This window comes from Alternaria rosae (genome assembly GCF_020736505.1).
Source record: "Alternaria rosae strain MPI-PUGE-AT-0040 chromosome Unknown BKA58scaffold_4, whole genome shotgun sequence".
Taxonomy (NCBI): Eukaryota; Fungi; Ascomycota; class Dothideomycetes; order Pleosporales; family Pleosporaceae; genus Alternaria; species Alternaria rosae.
Genome location: NW_025763573.1, coordinates 2307794 through 2322106, shown reverse-complemented (window position 1 = coordinate 2322106; position 14313 = coordinate 2307794). Strand labels below are relative to the sequence as shown.

Sequence of the window (14313 nt, the reverse complement as noted above, 5' to 3'; positions counted from 1 at the left end):
CTGAACTGACATTTTGTAGATTGAAAGAGTTGTGTGGCAGCGTCGAGCTGGCGGAAAGTGCTAGTGCACTTGAATGTATGTTGAGTCAGACTGTGAGCTCTCTAGACGAGTCCATGTGCCAATTCGTTTGGCGACGGTGATGCGCTCGGTAGGAGTGATGGGTAGTCTTCGTATCCGGCTCGCTTGATGCTGTGAAAGCTTGACCGTCAGTGACGTTTGATGAACAGATCAACAATTTGCTGGTCTGACCTTTCAAGGTGAATGAGCGAAGATCACTGACAGCTCTTGCTACCGTTGGCCGTGAAATCCCAGGAAGTCACTGGTATTGCCCAAACAGGAAGTCCACGATAGACACCACACCAGCAGCAATGCAGGGAGGATCAGGGTCCAACAACGACCCTGAATCCATAGTTCCTTCACACACTTATACACCTCAAAATCTGCAATCACCCCGCCTTACTAAGCTCGTGCAGCTGAGGAATGTTGTAGTAACCCGCAATCAAGATTTACCCTAGGAGCCCAGCATGCGATCGCCGATTCATCTCCTTCGGGCGTTACGTCCCACCCAGGTCACCGTTTAAACCGGACTGAGAGTGGTTACAGGAAGACTAGGCTTGATGTGTGCTGGGAGGCAGTTGAAAAAAGTGTGGCGTGTCGTGTTGGCGGTGGGCTGACTGGCCTAATGTTCCTGGGGGTAGGTGTTGATGGAATGTCATCGCCGATTGCCAGCCTCGCCCTCGGCCATTTCGGAAGCTCGTGCCCTGGCGATATGGAAAGTGTATGGACCATGATTGTTTCTTGAATTGATTGCGCCTATCATTGTTTCGAGTGCCGATTGTTCGAGAGGCCGTATAGAAGTAGATATAAATCCCCTGCAGGCGATATGTTCTGCTTTGTATATAGTGAATCCAAAGAAAATTCGTCGAGAGGGTCAGATGAGAAACGAAAGCACCATAGTTGTGCATTGCCGAGCATATCCTGATTTGAGACAATACTGTCGGCGTGAGGGTCGGCCTCTTTTGCGATGCTTCGACCCAATTCCGGCTGCGCAGGAGCCGCTTCTCCAGACACCTCCTCATTTTGTAAAACTCAGATAAAGAGCGTAAAGACTCTCGATGAAATCGGAAAAGACCAAGAAGGAGATATTACCAATAGGCAACGTCTATGGCGAAGGAAAGTTGTATGTGCCACGTCTGTCTGCGAAGAAATTGGGTATCTTATTCACAAAACATACTACGGTTCATATGGTATGAAGTTCAGCTTAACAACAAAGTGTCAGGTAGCGCCACCCGCAACGCCCGCGAAATCTAAACCTGTCGAGTTGGATTTTGATGCTCTGTTCGGTTGGTGAGTCTGATACCTTCAACAGATCCGAGAGACGGATGTCCGACAGCCTGGATTTAGTAGAAAGCATCTGGGTTGTTGTCATGGCTTCGGTTTCCATAGCCGTTGTCGACATCATCCAAACTTCGATACTGTCCACCTCCACCACGGCCACGTCCCCGACCACCGCCGCCGCCGCCGCCGCCGCCGCCTCCACCACCACGATCTCCACGGTAGCCGCCGCGAGCACCTCCTCTTGATCCGTAGTTGTTGTTTCTATTGTTACCACGACCGCGATCTCGGTTGCCACCACGGTAACCGCCTGGCCGGTCATCTCTGTCCCTGCCTCCTCGGCCGTGGTTTGGCCGGTAATTGTCGTTGCGACCATTCTGGTCCTCCTTGCGATGAGCTTTGTTCGGAAAGTAACTCTCATATTCGCTCTCGTTGGCTGTCTCTTCCTCGATACGCAACATCTGCTTCTCTCCTACAACACTGTCAAACTCGAATGCTTGATCCTGGGGTACGGGATGCCAGTTCACGATACGCGCAGCATCTGCTGGCCGGCCATTCTTGCGAATAGCGAGGACTACCGTCGGTACAGGGTTCTCACTGTAGAACCTTGTCCCTTTAGGTACAGCTTCCACTCTCGCGGCCCACAGCTTGTTCTCAAAGCAGGAGATGGCTGTCACCTTCCACCTGACCCTGGCACCTATACCGCCAACCTTGTCCAGTATGCTCTTCGGGCACGGTTTCGGTGTGATGAGTATGCTGTTCGCGAGATATCGAATGTCGTCTCTCGGAGCGCCCTGAGGCAAGGAGACGAGTGAGGTCAACTTCTCGGTCACGTCGGAGGGAATCATGTAGCCGGTGTAGAAGACGGTCTTTTTGATCTGATAAGGCGGCGTGCCAGGCGGGGCGCTGCCGGACTTGACTTGTATGTTGTGCGCGTTGATCAGCTTCTGTATTTCGGCTATTTCGGCGACGGGATCGAGTTGTGTGGCATTCTCTGGAACCTGTATGACTTCAGTAGTGATGGGTCGGCGCGACGCCTGGTTTTGCGCCCTGAGCAGATCCTCGTTGAACTGGAAGAAGAAGTCGCGGAAGCCCTTGGTATGCTTCACGCGGTCCTCGTATATATTCAGCTTCTCCGCGTCCTTGTATGTATAGACGATGTCCTTGAGCAGCTCTTGCTTGAATTCCATGGTGTTCCTGAACTTTTGGCCTGCAGGTCCTATCGCGGGCTTCAGGCAGACCATGTCGAAGTCTAATCGCTTGCTGCGAACCATGCGCTTGACGAGGTCGGCAAAGTCGGATTCTCCTCTGCCAGTTAGAAGCACACTGAGCGCATCTTTCTGGGCCATGGAAGACTCGACGAGCTCGACAATCTGTTCGTTCCACCAGCCTTGCCATGCGCGCGGTTCCTCCTTCTCAATGCCTTCGCCGGTCGCTGCTAGGATGCTCGAGTCGTGCCACCAGCCTCCGTTGAGGAACATGTCGGGCGAGCCCAGCTGACCTATCGTCGCGCTGTTCCATAACTGCTTGTTGGGTAGAGGGCTTGCGAATACTACAAAAAGTCAGCCTCGAAGGTAGTGGAAGTCGCGATGGACCCACAGGTGTTGTCGAAGTCGTAGATGTGAATTGCCTTGACGTCGGATACGGCAGGTAGCTCCTTGTCGTCGCATGACCATCTTTTGAGCGCAGTCACAGTGTGGTAAGTCGCTTTTCCGTTTGGCCCTGCGACGGCCGGCCTGGTTGAGGTTGCTAGCATGTCTGGTACTAAGCGTCGAATCGAGTGCGATGTGATGCGTCGGGTGGCGGAGAGGAGCATTCAGCGCGGAAACTACGCAGCAGTGGGCGCTAGGAGGTCCGCAGTGGATTGCACAGCTTCAGACACGTGCAGTGAGTGGAAGGGTGAATGTTGAACGAACAGGCTGCGTTTGCGTCGAGTCGCGACACTTTTGGCTGGCCCAAGCTCACTTCGGACGCCATGAGCTCATCATCCAAGCCACTTGGTATTCTTCCACCCTCACGACACAAGAAAGCGCATGCCAGGAAGCACGTCCGGATCGACCCAAGGCGACTCACACGACACGTGCGTAATATGTCTCTCCTCGGTAACAGAGAGGGCCATCACCTCCCCATGCAACCACTACACATTTGACTTTGTATGTCTGGTGTCCTGGTTGCAGCAACGGTCGACTTGCCCGCTATGTAAGTTGTCCCCTTTGATACCATAGAACGTTTCTGATGATAGACGCAGGTAAAGCACGAGTCGTCGCCGTGCAGTACGACTGGCGCTCTCCGACCGACTACAAAAGCTATGCTGTTCCTCACAGCCAGCCACCCAACGACTCAAGCGCACACTATAGCCGAACCGACCGTCCTGGCTCCCTCTTCGCACCCTATGGACTTCCCAGTAGACCTCGTGGTCCACGTCGTCCATATTCACCACCCATCGAGGATGTAGCGCTGCGCAAACGCAGAGAGGTGTACCAAAGACAGCTATACTCGCTACACATCGGCAGTAATCGCTTCTCGGGATATCGCGACATTTCTCCCCAAGTAATTGCAAACTCTCCTGAGATGCAGTCAAAAGCACGTACTTGGATTCGTCGCGAACTCCGCGTCTTCACCTTCCTACACGCTGATCCGGCGGAATCGTCCTCTGTTGCGGCAACGACGAGCAGCAACGCTGAATTTCTGTTATCGTACATCGTTTCCATCTTGAAAATGGTCGACATCAAGGCCAGTAATGGACACGCAGAGAACTTGTTGGCGGAACACTTAGGCCGAGAGAACAGTAAACTGTTTCTCCATGAGTTGAATGATTGGCTAAGAAGCCCGTACACGAAAGTTGAAGCATGGGATCGGGAGGTCCAGTATCACGAAGATGTGGAGGCAGCCTAGAGCCTCAGATCTATGTTTTATCTGGTGGCGCAGGATAGTCACACACAACACGCAATACCTGGAAACATGGCTTGACCGCCATTGCTATCTAAATGGCCACAAGGATGTCTGCCCGAGGTACATGTGACTAATTCAGGGTGTTCGCAACGGAGTTCGCATGACAACGTTCGAGACATTGCATGTTCAGGCTAGGCTGAGTCAGGCTTAGCACATCAGCACGTTGATGTTTCGTGTCAGTTTCGCGTACCGCACGCCTGGCCCGTCCGCCTCAACCACATCGCCGTATACTCTGTGTAACGAAGTCGTGCATCTTTCATGCCAGAACAATGGCCACTGGAATTAACACAGCGCTTCAGTAATAAGCATCTAAGTTCGCCATGTTCCAGGACTTCGCTCTGGTGTGCTGGTGTTATAATTATGCCAGGCATGGTAAAAGGCATCGTTTCGATTTCCCCGACCATACTGCTTGGTAAGACCGAGACGTTTCGATAACGCGGCAATGCTGCTACGCCCTAGGCCAAACTTCCTTAGCATTGCCGTACGATATCAAATGCACCATGTGCCTCATATATGTGCATCTAGACATGGCTGCCATACGCGATCTCCTTCCTCCTTTCGTCGGTCTCGCCGTCGAGGCCTCGTTCTTCCTGCTTTCGTTTCTTGTTCCTAGTTTGACTATCTTACCAGCGCTGGATCGCTCTTTATAATACCTAGTTTTATCAACGGCGAAGTTTCGGAGCTACCTAAGCGTAGGGCCAGGCGCCTACAATCCACCTTTCGACTGTCTTTCTCGTATCAGGATGCGTTCCTCTATTGCACTCCTCGGCGCTCTTTGCGGCCTGGCTACCGCAAATCCACACCCATGGATGTATGGAGTTCCTGAGTACCCAGATCTCGACATGAACGAGGTCATGACACAGGCAGACGTGGACTTGATGATGGCAGCGGCTGAAAATAGTACCGACACTGCAAGTTCTACAAAAGCCTTGAGCTCTTCGAGCCCGGCATCAGCTTCTTCTGGACAGGAACCTTGCGCAGTTGTCAGTATGGCCATCGCAGCATTACCCTCTGGAGCCCGACCCATCGTTCCTGCGGAATTAGGAGTACAATGTCTACAATCCGTACCTCTCGATATGGAAGGCAATGTCAAACTGATCGACGACCTCAAGCTCATGGTCAAATGGCAATCGAACATCGCATACCTCAAGAACCCTCCAAAAGGCTACACCGAAGAGCCCCTCGACATCGTGGGCGAGCTGAACAATATGCAAAAGCAGGTATCCGATGGTACCTTCAAGAACGAGTACGAATTCCAGTTGAAGATGCTCAATACCTTCACCAAGGCGTACGACAACCACTTCGCTTATCAACCTGACATCCTTGCTTCGGCGATGCAATTTCAGAGACCTCCTGGGTCAGAACTGGTCTCTATCTCTTCAGACGGTACTAAAATTCCAGATATATATGCTTACAGGGATGTCATTAAAGCCAATGCCGATTCTTCCTTCAAGCCATCGTCCATCAAGGTGATCAACGGCATAGGCGCTCAGGACTATCTCGCAAATGTATCGGCTAGTTCTGACTTTCACGACGCTGACACACGATGGAACGCCCTTTTTCCTTCCCAGGCTCTGCTCGCATCCGGTACTACCTTTCTTGGAAGTTTCAGAAGTGGCCAGTACCAAGGCCCCAACACAACCCTGGAGTTCGCAAATGGGACTACTTGGTCCCAGATGAACGTCGCTGTTGTGATTGGGAACTTTACTGGTGTTGATAGCGGTAAAGCTTTCTTCCAGAAGTTCTGCACTGGCCCGAAGCGGGCTGCTACGGCTCCTGCTCCTTCTCCTACCAGTAATTCCACAAGAACTACACCTCCCACGGCTACACCGACCCCCTCACACATTGGATACCCGAAAGCCGAGCTGATAAACCGCAATCTTGCTGTTGGAGGATACTACCTTGATGGCCCAGGATACGAGGTAGGCCGCACGCACTCTTGCTTTTGTTTGTCTAACCGATATAGAATGTCGCCATTCTCAGCATCCCCTCTTACGAATCTCCTGACGCTCAAAGCTTTCAAAATACGATGCGAGATTTCATAAGGATGTCGCGGAAAGCGGGTAAAACGAAGATGATTTTCGATTTGCGAGGCAATGGTGGAGGCAATGCGATCCTGGGTTACGACACTTTCAAGCAAGTATACCCACAGGCGGTCGCAGAGCCTTTTGGAGGCACACGCTTCCGTGCGAACGAAGCTTTGAACTTAGCTGGCAAGATAACCCAAGACTTCCTCGCCAACAAAACATTCGTTCAGTCAAATCAAACCGCCTTCATGGAAGTGTTTGGTCGCGCCACCACGCAAGCCGATATTTTTGCTCTCACGAGTGGATTCAACTACCAGCATATCCTAGATGTCAGTAACAAAGCCATAAGTGGGTGGGAGCAACTCTTCGGTCCCGAGCAAATCAACAACGATTCTTTCACCACGACGCTTCGGTACAACTTCTCAGACAGCGTCAGTACAACCTACAGGGGCTTTTCAGTAATTGGCTACAACGATAATGCCAACGAAACCAGCACACCGCAGCCCTTCCAAGCCCAAGACATGGTCATGTTACACGATGGCATGTGCTCCTCCACCTGCGCTATCATCTCCGAACTACTCAAGAATCAAGGCGCAGTACGCACGATCGCCGTTGGAGGACGACCCCAACCCGGCCCAATGCAAGGTGTAGGTGGCACCAAAGGCGCCCAGGTCTTTGCCTGGGACGACATCCAAGTCCGCATGCAATCCGTCTATTTCCTCGGCTCACCCGAGCAACGAAAAGCCTGGGACGCAACGGATCTCGGCAAAACCGCTTTCGCGACCCAACTCTTCAAGCGATCTGCATACAATGGCGGACAGATCGCCGGCGGCGTCAATCTCAAAGATAACCTAAGACAGAACGATGCCAGTGGTACGCCCTTGGAGTTCATGTACGAAGCCGCAGATTGCAGGATGTGGTTTACGGGGAAGATGATCTCTGATGTCACGGAGGTGTGGAAGGGTGTGGCTGACCGCATGTTTTCTGGAAACGGCACGACAGGGTGTGTGCAAGGTTCTACAGGGGATCCATCGAGTATCAGTGGAGGAGGCCAGTTGAGAGGTGGCGATGGCCAGTTGACAGAGAAGAGTGCGAGCACAATCGCTGTGGCAGGACAAGGCTTGAATGGCAATGGCAGTGCGCCGCAGCCATTCACAGGCTATGCGCTCAAGACTACGATAGGAAGTCTGGGTTGGGGCGTTGTGGCTGGTGTCATAGGTCTGGTTTCGCTCTTGTAAAGGCAAGCGGCTGCGTATCCTGATGTTTTCTGGTGTCTTCGCTTTTCAATGTTGAAATTTTGTTGCAAATGTAAATGTTTCTTCATATATACGTTCTGAATACAGAAGTGTAAAAGTATGTACAGAAAAGGTTGCAGTCCCAAAAAGACGCAACTACTCCAGGCCTCCGGCTTACAGCATGTGTCTAGCACCACTATCATGGTCATCACCACCAAGGGTTTACCAAGCGTTAGCAGACCACTGGTTCACGGTGAACGTAGCAGGTCCACCGGTGAAAGCCTCAGTACCAAATTGGTAAGCTGAAATGAAAGTTAGCATAAGCCCAAACACTGTCTAGTAGGACATGGGCATTGAGAAACGTACTAATGAGGTTCTGGCTGGAAGAAGGGTAGCCCTTGTTGTTGGTGAGGTAGGCGAAGAACTCCTTCAGGTCGGCCTTGAAGTTGTAGATGGGCTGGCCAACAGGAGGTACGAAGCTGTAGACCTTCATGGAGCCGTTGGGGCCGTAGAAGAGTTCCCAGGATCGGCCAGCAACAGTGACCATACCCTGCGAGGTACCAATGGGCCAGACATCGTACCTGGCGAGCCAGACCATGAGCTCGTAGTCACCGCTGGAGGTGTCGTGGTTGATGTCCGCAGCAGTGAACAGGTCGTATGCGACGTTGCTGCGCTGGTTGTTGGTGTCGTAGACCCAGTAGGCCTCCGTCTCCAGGTTGGTGTACTGGTTCACTTTCTTCTTAGTGATCTGACGTCCGGAGTAGACGTAGGACTTGACGTTGTCCTTTCCGCCAGCCCATGTCCATTTGGTGTGCCATTTGGCGCCAGTGGCCGACACGCTGTCGACGTAGGTGCACTGTGAGCCTGAGGTGGCGAAGCTGCGGCCCCAGATGTTGTTGTTGAGCTGGTAGCCGTTGCTGGAGAAGTATTCGTAGTCCTTGCAGAGCGTTGCTTGTTGCGCGAAGCCAACGGAGGCGAGAGCGCCAAGGATGAAAGAAACGACCTTCATGGTGGGTGTTTGGCGGCTGGACTTTGGTTTCGAAAGTTCCTTGCTGTTCTGCAATCCATCTCTTCGTGCGGAGCGTAAGACCTTTTGTACTTGCCGAATTGCGCCCTCCTAACAGGTATCCCCCATGGCATTGTTACTCGACTTTAAACGGTGGTGGTATTTCTAGTGGACCTTCATATATTATGAGCTTCGTCAAGCGCGATCCGTCCCTAGATTCCGAATGATCATCCGTTTGTTTCTACTGTAGTGGCAATCACCTCGTGGCAAGTGGTGCTAACGCAGACACCTGACATGTGTAGGACCACTACGGAGAAATCAAATTACCTCACCAATGAGAAGTGTATGGGCTTACCTCTTCTAGTCGCGTGCATTGGCGTTGCTCGTCTCCCCGCGTACTTCAACCTCGGAAAATTTACTCGGTCAATCTTAATATTTGCCGTTATCATTTCCCGGGAACCTGGCCTGTTCGAAGTCGTCCAAGAGCCCGGAACAATGCCTCAGAGCGTAAGCACTTCCGACTACAACCTCCTCAAACTGTAACAATCGGCTCACCTACTCTTCGGCGGAATTTCAATGATCCATAGGCAAGGTAGGTATGATGCAACACCATTGGTTAAGCCTGACAGGCCTGAGGTTCCATATGCACAAGCTCCGTAGATGGATGTCCAGTCGACGGGAACGGTGCCCGATGTTCCTGGCTGAACGTGCTGTGGGAGCATGGTACATGGAAGTATCTTTGTGCGCTTGCTGCAACCGGAAATCTGTGTCTTGCATGTAACCAGAAAGAGAGTCACTTTCGCTGCTGCGGAAACTCTTAGGAGCAAAGCACAGGTCTGTATGCTCAGGTTGAGCTGCAGTCTTGCTGGAGGAAAGGAGTAATCGGGGAGGGTTCTCGCTGAAGACAATACCTTGCGGTACTAGCCGCGCCTGGATTCTAGACATAAGGACTATGTCCTTGTGGTGTCGGAGTGTCTCGAACATGGGTGCAATCGTTCGTCTGGTGCTGGAGGAACCAGGTTGGCTACAGGGTAGCATGGGCGTTGGCTTCTCAGGTGTCACCTTTTGCCAAGGCGCGCAGCCGCATCTGGCCGCGCTTTCCCTCACAATCTCCTGAGGTCGTCTACCTCTCACGAATTCTTGCTGACACTCTCTCAAAAACGGCATTCGCGTCGCTTGCGCTTGCCGTCGCCCTCTGTTCTCCCATGTATCTGAGAGCGTTAAGTTCGTGTTCTGCAGCTTCCACAGAAGCCGCCGTACCGCGATTCCATCGACAAGGCGCGGCGCTGCGTCCTTGCCCACACGTCAAGGGTAGCTTTTCGTCTTCGGATATGTCGCATGCTTTGTATTGTCCCATTCTGTTGGTGCTCAGCGGTCTCCGGTCGTCGCTCAACGCCTTTGTGGAGTCAAAACCCCTGGATTTCAACCCTTCCAGGTCTTGAAGAGGAACGTCGCCAGGGCTATACATTCGCTAGCTTCTGGTACAAGCCAGTGCTTTGGATGGACTTCTATCAGAGGCTCAGAAAGGAGGGCTTTTATCTACGAGTGTATAGGCTGTGAAGCTAATGTGGGCGGTTTGATGGTGGTTGAGATCTTGCTGGGTTGGTTCCGTGCCGAGCTCTCAGCGATCACGTACAGTCATGGCTAGACATCATCTACAGTATCTACCACGACGCCATGCAGTACACGGTGGGAATTTGAACAAAAAACGGTAACATCATCACGCCTTGACTAGTCGTGACGGCCCTTTCTCCATTTCTTGCACCATCTGGCGTGCATCAAGGGGCGCGTCGGATGTGAACGTCCAGGAAGAGGGAGGACATTCCTGATCAACCAGCGCACATGTTGATTTTGCCCTGAGGCTTGCATGAAGTAGTTGTCGTGAAACACACAACCTGCTGTATGTATTGAATATTTGTGTTCTGGGCGGACCGATCGTCCCGTCCTCGGGGTTGATTTGTGAACGCCAAGGCACTGAGCCGCGGGCTCGGAAAGTGCTGTTGGCTCGTGCGGCAACCAAGGATCAGCACAATCCCTCCAACTGATCATAACGACTTCAATACGGCATCGTCACAACAGTCACTCTGACCACCATACTAGAAGGCTACTGATTCGTACACGTTGGATCTAACGACGAAGTCCTGGCACTTTGGTCCACAAAGAAATCGGACATCGCTCGACAATGCGACGCGCGCTCCCCCGCTCATTTCCACTCTTCGTAGGCGTCTGCGGCATGACGGAACATCTTGACGCCGCTTTTCAGTACTGTTCTGGGCGGCAGGACATGGCGTTCTAGACACTGAACCGAGATGAGTGTCACTGGAAATATTCCATGCTTGCTTCACGTGTTTCCAGGTCCGAGACGTAAAGTCGCAACGACTTCATGTCAAGTACACACCGCCGCATAGCGGCCTTATCGCACTGTCAGGAGTCTTCTAGCAAGACGATACCGAGGCTTTCGGGCTTCGATGGCTCAGGAAGGATTTTCGCTAGATCATCCGAAGGGATGTCCTCGCTCATGTTTCATGTTGCTTGAATCAAGAACCCAAGATGCTGCACCTAGAACCGATCGTCACAGGGGAAGCACAGTGTCGCAACACCGCCTCTTGGATCCTGCATACCCCATACGGTATAGCTCTACGTTCACCTGTCACGCCCAACGGCCCATCTGCTTCTAACGGCGGCTCTAGCCCCTTCCAAGCACTAGTGTCCTGTAGGATACGATGGTATCTCATGTCTGCCTGCACGTCTAACCGCCGCCACGTTCCTGGTGGCTGTTTGAGTCGGAGCACTGAACTGACATGTAATCACCAAGCGAGATGGCGATATCTTGGGACCGTGACTGCGTGTACGGAAGGATTCAGCAAGTATAAAGCCCACAGAGCCTGCCTTCGTTTAAGGGGTACGCTTGACGCTCAACACACTCGTTCTCTACACGTTCTTTTCCAATCTTTGAATTCTTCGATCTTTACTTCGTCGTTCTCTTCAGACAGTCACTCTTTACAAGAACAATTACTCCACCACCCGATCAACTCCTCAAAGTTTCTACTCCAAGATGAAGGCCTCCATCTTCGCTCTCGCCCTTGCCGGTGCTGCTAGCGCCCACACTACTGTTTACAGTATTTCTGTCAACGGAAAGACCCAGGGTCTCGGAAATGTCCAGGGCGGATACATTGACTCTCCTCCAAACAACAACCCCGTGGTTGATGTCACCTCCAAGGCTATGGAGTGCAACGTAGCCAACATCAAAGCTTCCAAGTCCGTTGCCGTCAACGGTGGTGATGAGATTGCTGTATGTAACCTTGCGACTTCTAAACGGAACAAGCACTGACGACCGCCCCTAGGTTGAATGGCACCACAACACCGCTGACGCTAGCGACGACATCATCGACCCATCCCACATGGGACCTATCACCGTCTACATGTCCAAGGCTGGCTCTTCCATGTCATGGACAAAGATTGCTGAGGACGGTTACGACGGCAAATCGTGGGCTGTTGATAAGCTCATCAAGGGCTCGTACACTGGCAAGCCAGGACAGCACAAGTTCACTCTGCCCAAGGTTGCACCGGGCGACTACATCATCCGCCCCGAGATCATCGCTCTCCACGAGGGCGACCGTATTGGTGGTGCTCAATTCTACCAAGAGGTATGTAATGCACAATACGCCGAAACAACTCTTCTTCAGAACGTCGCTAACTTGTTGTTCAGTGCATTCACGTAAAGGTCGGTGGCTCTGGCACTACTGCTCTGCCCGCCGGTGTTGCTATCCCTGGTCACCTCAGCGCCCAGGACGCCGGTGTCCACTTCAACCTCTACGGCTCATACTCCAGCTACCCCATCCCAGGACCGAAGCTCTGGAATGGTGCCGGTGCTGCTGCCCCTGCTGCGCCCACCACCACCAAGGTCGCCGCACCTGCCGCTACTACCACTAAGGCCTCTACCCCTACCACTACCAAGGCCGCCGCCCCCACGACCACCGCCAAGACCACTCTCGCCACTGTTGCTAAGCCTGCTCCTACCGCTGGTGGTGCTACAGCTCAGAAGTACGGTCAGTGCGGTGGCCAGGGCTACACCGGCGCTACGAGCTGCGCTTCAGGCTGCAAGTGTGTCAAGCAGAATGACTGGTACTCCCAGTGCTTGTAAGCGCTCGTCTAAGTTGCGGGAGTTGTCGGGTTACAAAAAAGGCGACGCTGGTGTCTTTGTGTGTAGTTCATGATGGACTTCTTTTTAGTACAATTTTGTTAGTGTTTAGTAGGCTTTGCCTCCTGCAATACGCGGCTTGAGCGTCGCTGCTTTCGATTCTTGTGTACATACTTATACCTCACGACGAATTGGAATTGATGCCTTTTCGGCTTTATCGGTCTCGCCGCTCTCTTTACCTACACCTACTCTATTCCTTGTTCCGGCGGTTTCACGGTTATCAGAAGAGAATGTGAACAGCTCATATGTGAGGGGTCTGATTCTACCTAGGTAGCGCTAAGGTGGCCCAAACACGTGATGTAAGAAACCTCGCGTACCTGGCTAGGTAGCTGCCTTGCCTACAATACCTGGCAACCGACATTTCACACATCGATCCCACACGCGCCCGTCTCGTATACTGCGGAAATAGACAACAATGAATCAGAATTACCATATCAACATGGGTCCCTCAGGCTTTGCCACTGAAGAAACATGCCTGATGACAGTGCTCCGTGGCAACGCACGATTCCAAGTTAATGTCGCAGTCGCGCGAGTGGATGGCACAAGTTTTGGTAAAAAGCTGGTACAACAGATGGAGCTGCGGAAAAGGCGTCCACGGGGCAAAGCGAGAGACATGCCACTGTTCGACCTGATCTATCAACACTGCCTGCCTCTTCTCGAAAGCTTGGCTCCGCGGACGTCACTCCAGGACCTCAGCCTTGAAGGTTTTCTCCACTCGCCTACTTATGATCTAGAGCTCACTCGAGGAGAAAGCAGCGAGGATGTACGTATCGTAGGAGGAGACAAGTGCGTGTACACGCCAGCTTTCTTCATCTCCCCTATGCGCACAGCCGACTTGCCTAGACCATGCAAAGCACTACGTCACTTTGAGGCGCGCAACCTTCGGATAGCACGCACAGCAAACGAGGGGAAGAATCTCGATGCAGTACAAGGCAGAGTAGTAACGGCAGAGGGTAGCCCGCTGTACTTCAAGCCGCGGATGGAGCTACGTGAGGCAGAATTCGAGCGTGAGCTCAATATCCTAAGACGTATCGACGAAGCCGGTCTGGCAGTTCGGCTCAGAGTGCCTAGACTGCAGGGTGTGGTGGTGTCGGGCGAGGATACCATCGGCATGTTGATGACACTGATCACTTCATCCAGCATGGGGACCCACCTGCGAAGTGCTGGCCTTCAGGACAGACAAGAGTTGCATAAACAGTGGGAAGAACAACTCACAGCCATCGTGCGGGAGCTCCACGCTCACGGCATTGTGTGGGGCGATGTCTACCCGATGAATGTTATCATTGACGAAGAGATGGACGCTTGGGCCATTGATTTTGGTGGGATGAACAATGCCGAGTTCGTGGATGACGAGAAGCGTGAGACTGTCGAGGGTGACTGGCAGGGCCTCAAGAGGATGTTTCAGGAATGGCTCCCAGACGCAAAGAGACGGAGCCAATGGTAGTGACGGTGTATGGCGCAGAGACGTCAGCTGTGCCACGTGTGTGATGACCCTGTAGCCCCCAGTGCGCATGTCACGGCATGTGTACCTGGCTGTGTTGTGACACCCGGGCCAGG

At 52.6% G+C, this 14313-nt stretch overlaps 6 protein-coding genes across 6 annotated transcripts; 4 read left to right on the top strand and 2 right to left on the bottom strand.

Moving 5' to 3' along the window:
• Positions 1–1400: 1400 nt before the first annotated feature.
• Positions 1401–3091, bottom strand: BKA58DRAFT_312736 (uncharacterized protein; the record flags this gene model as incomplete). The annotated part of the gene is made up of 2 exons (XM_046167398.1): positions 1401–2887; positions 2935–3091. 2 exons carry the CDS (start codon positions 3089–3091, stop codon positions 1401–1403), a joined length of 1644 nt encoding a protein of 547 aa, XP_046026606.1.
• Positions 3092–3368: 277 nt separating this feature from the next.
• On the top strand, positions 3369–4230 carry BKA58DRAFT_439105 (uncharacterized protein; the record flags this gene model as incomplete). The annotated part of the gene is made up of 2 exons (XM_046173645.1): positions 3369–3534; positions 3584–4230. The coding sequence occupies 2 exons, from the start codon at positions 3369–3371 to the stop codon at positions 4228–4230; spliced, it is 813 nt and encodes a 270-aa protein (XP_046026605.1).
• Positions 4231–5030: 800 nt separating this feature from the next.
• BKA58DRAFT_313356 (uncharacterized protein) lies at positions 5031–7552 on the top strand (the record flags this gene model as incomplete). Its single annotated transcript, XM_046167426.1, has 2 exons — positions 5031–6209; positions 6254–7552. 2 exons carry the CDS (start codon positions 5031–5033, stop codon positions 7550–7552), a joined length of 2478 nt encoding a protein of 825 aa, XP_046026604.1.
• Positions 7553–7771: 219 nt separating this feature from the next.
• On the bottom strand, positions 7772–8558 carry BKA58DRAFT_410918 (mixed-linked glucanase; the record flags this gene model as incomplete). Its single annotated transcript, XM_046172259.1, has 2 exons — positions 7772–7851; positions 7916–8558. The coding sequence occupies 2 exons, from the start codon at positions 8556–8558 to the stop codon at positions 7772–7774; spliced, it is 723 nt and encodes a 240-aa protein (XP_046026603.1).
• A 2864-nt stretch (positions 8559–11422) lies between these two features.
• BKA58DRAFT_158627 (glycosyl hydrolase family 61-domain-containing protein) lies at positions 11423–12935 on the top strand. Its single transcript, XM_046164923.1, has 3 exons — positions 11423–11847; positions 11900–12202; positions 12265–12935. Exons 1-3 carry the CDS (start codon positions 11611–11613, stop codon positions 12697–12699), a joined length of 975 nt encoding a protein of 324 aa, XP_046026602.1. The 5' UTR covers positions 11423–11610; the 3' UTR covers positions 12700–12935.
• A 260-nt stretch (positions 12936–13195) lies between these two features.
• Positions 13196–14200, top strand: BKA58DRAFT_401178 (uncharacterized protein; the record flags this gene model as incomplete). The annotated part of the gene is made up of 1 exon (XM_046171651.1): positions 13196–14200. One exon carries the CDS (start codon positions 13196–13198, stop codon positions 14198–14200), a length of 1005 nt encoding a protein of 334 aa, XP_046026601.1.
• Positions 14201–14313: the final 113 nt, after the last annotated feature.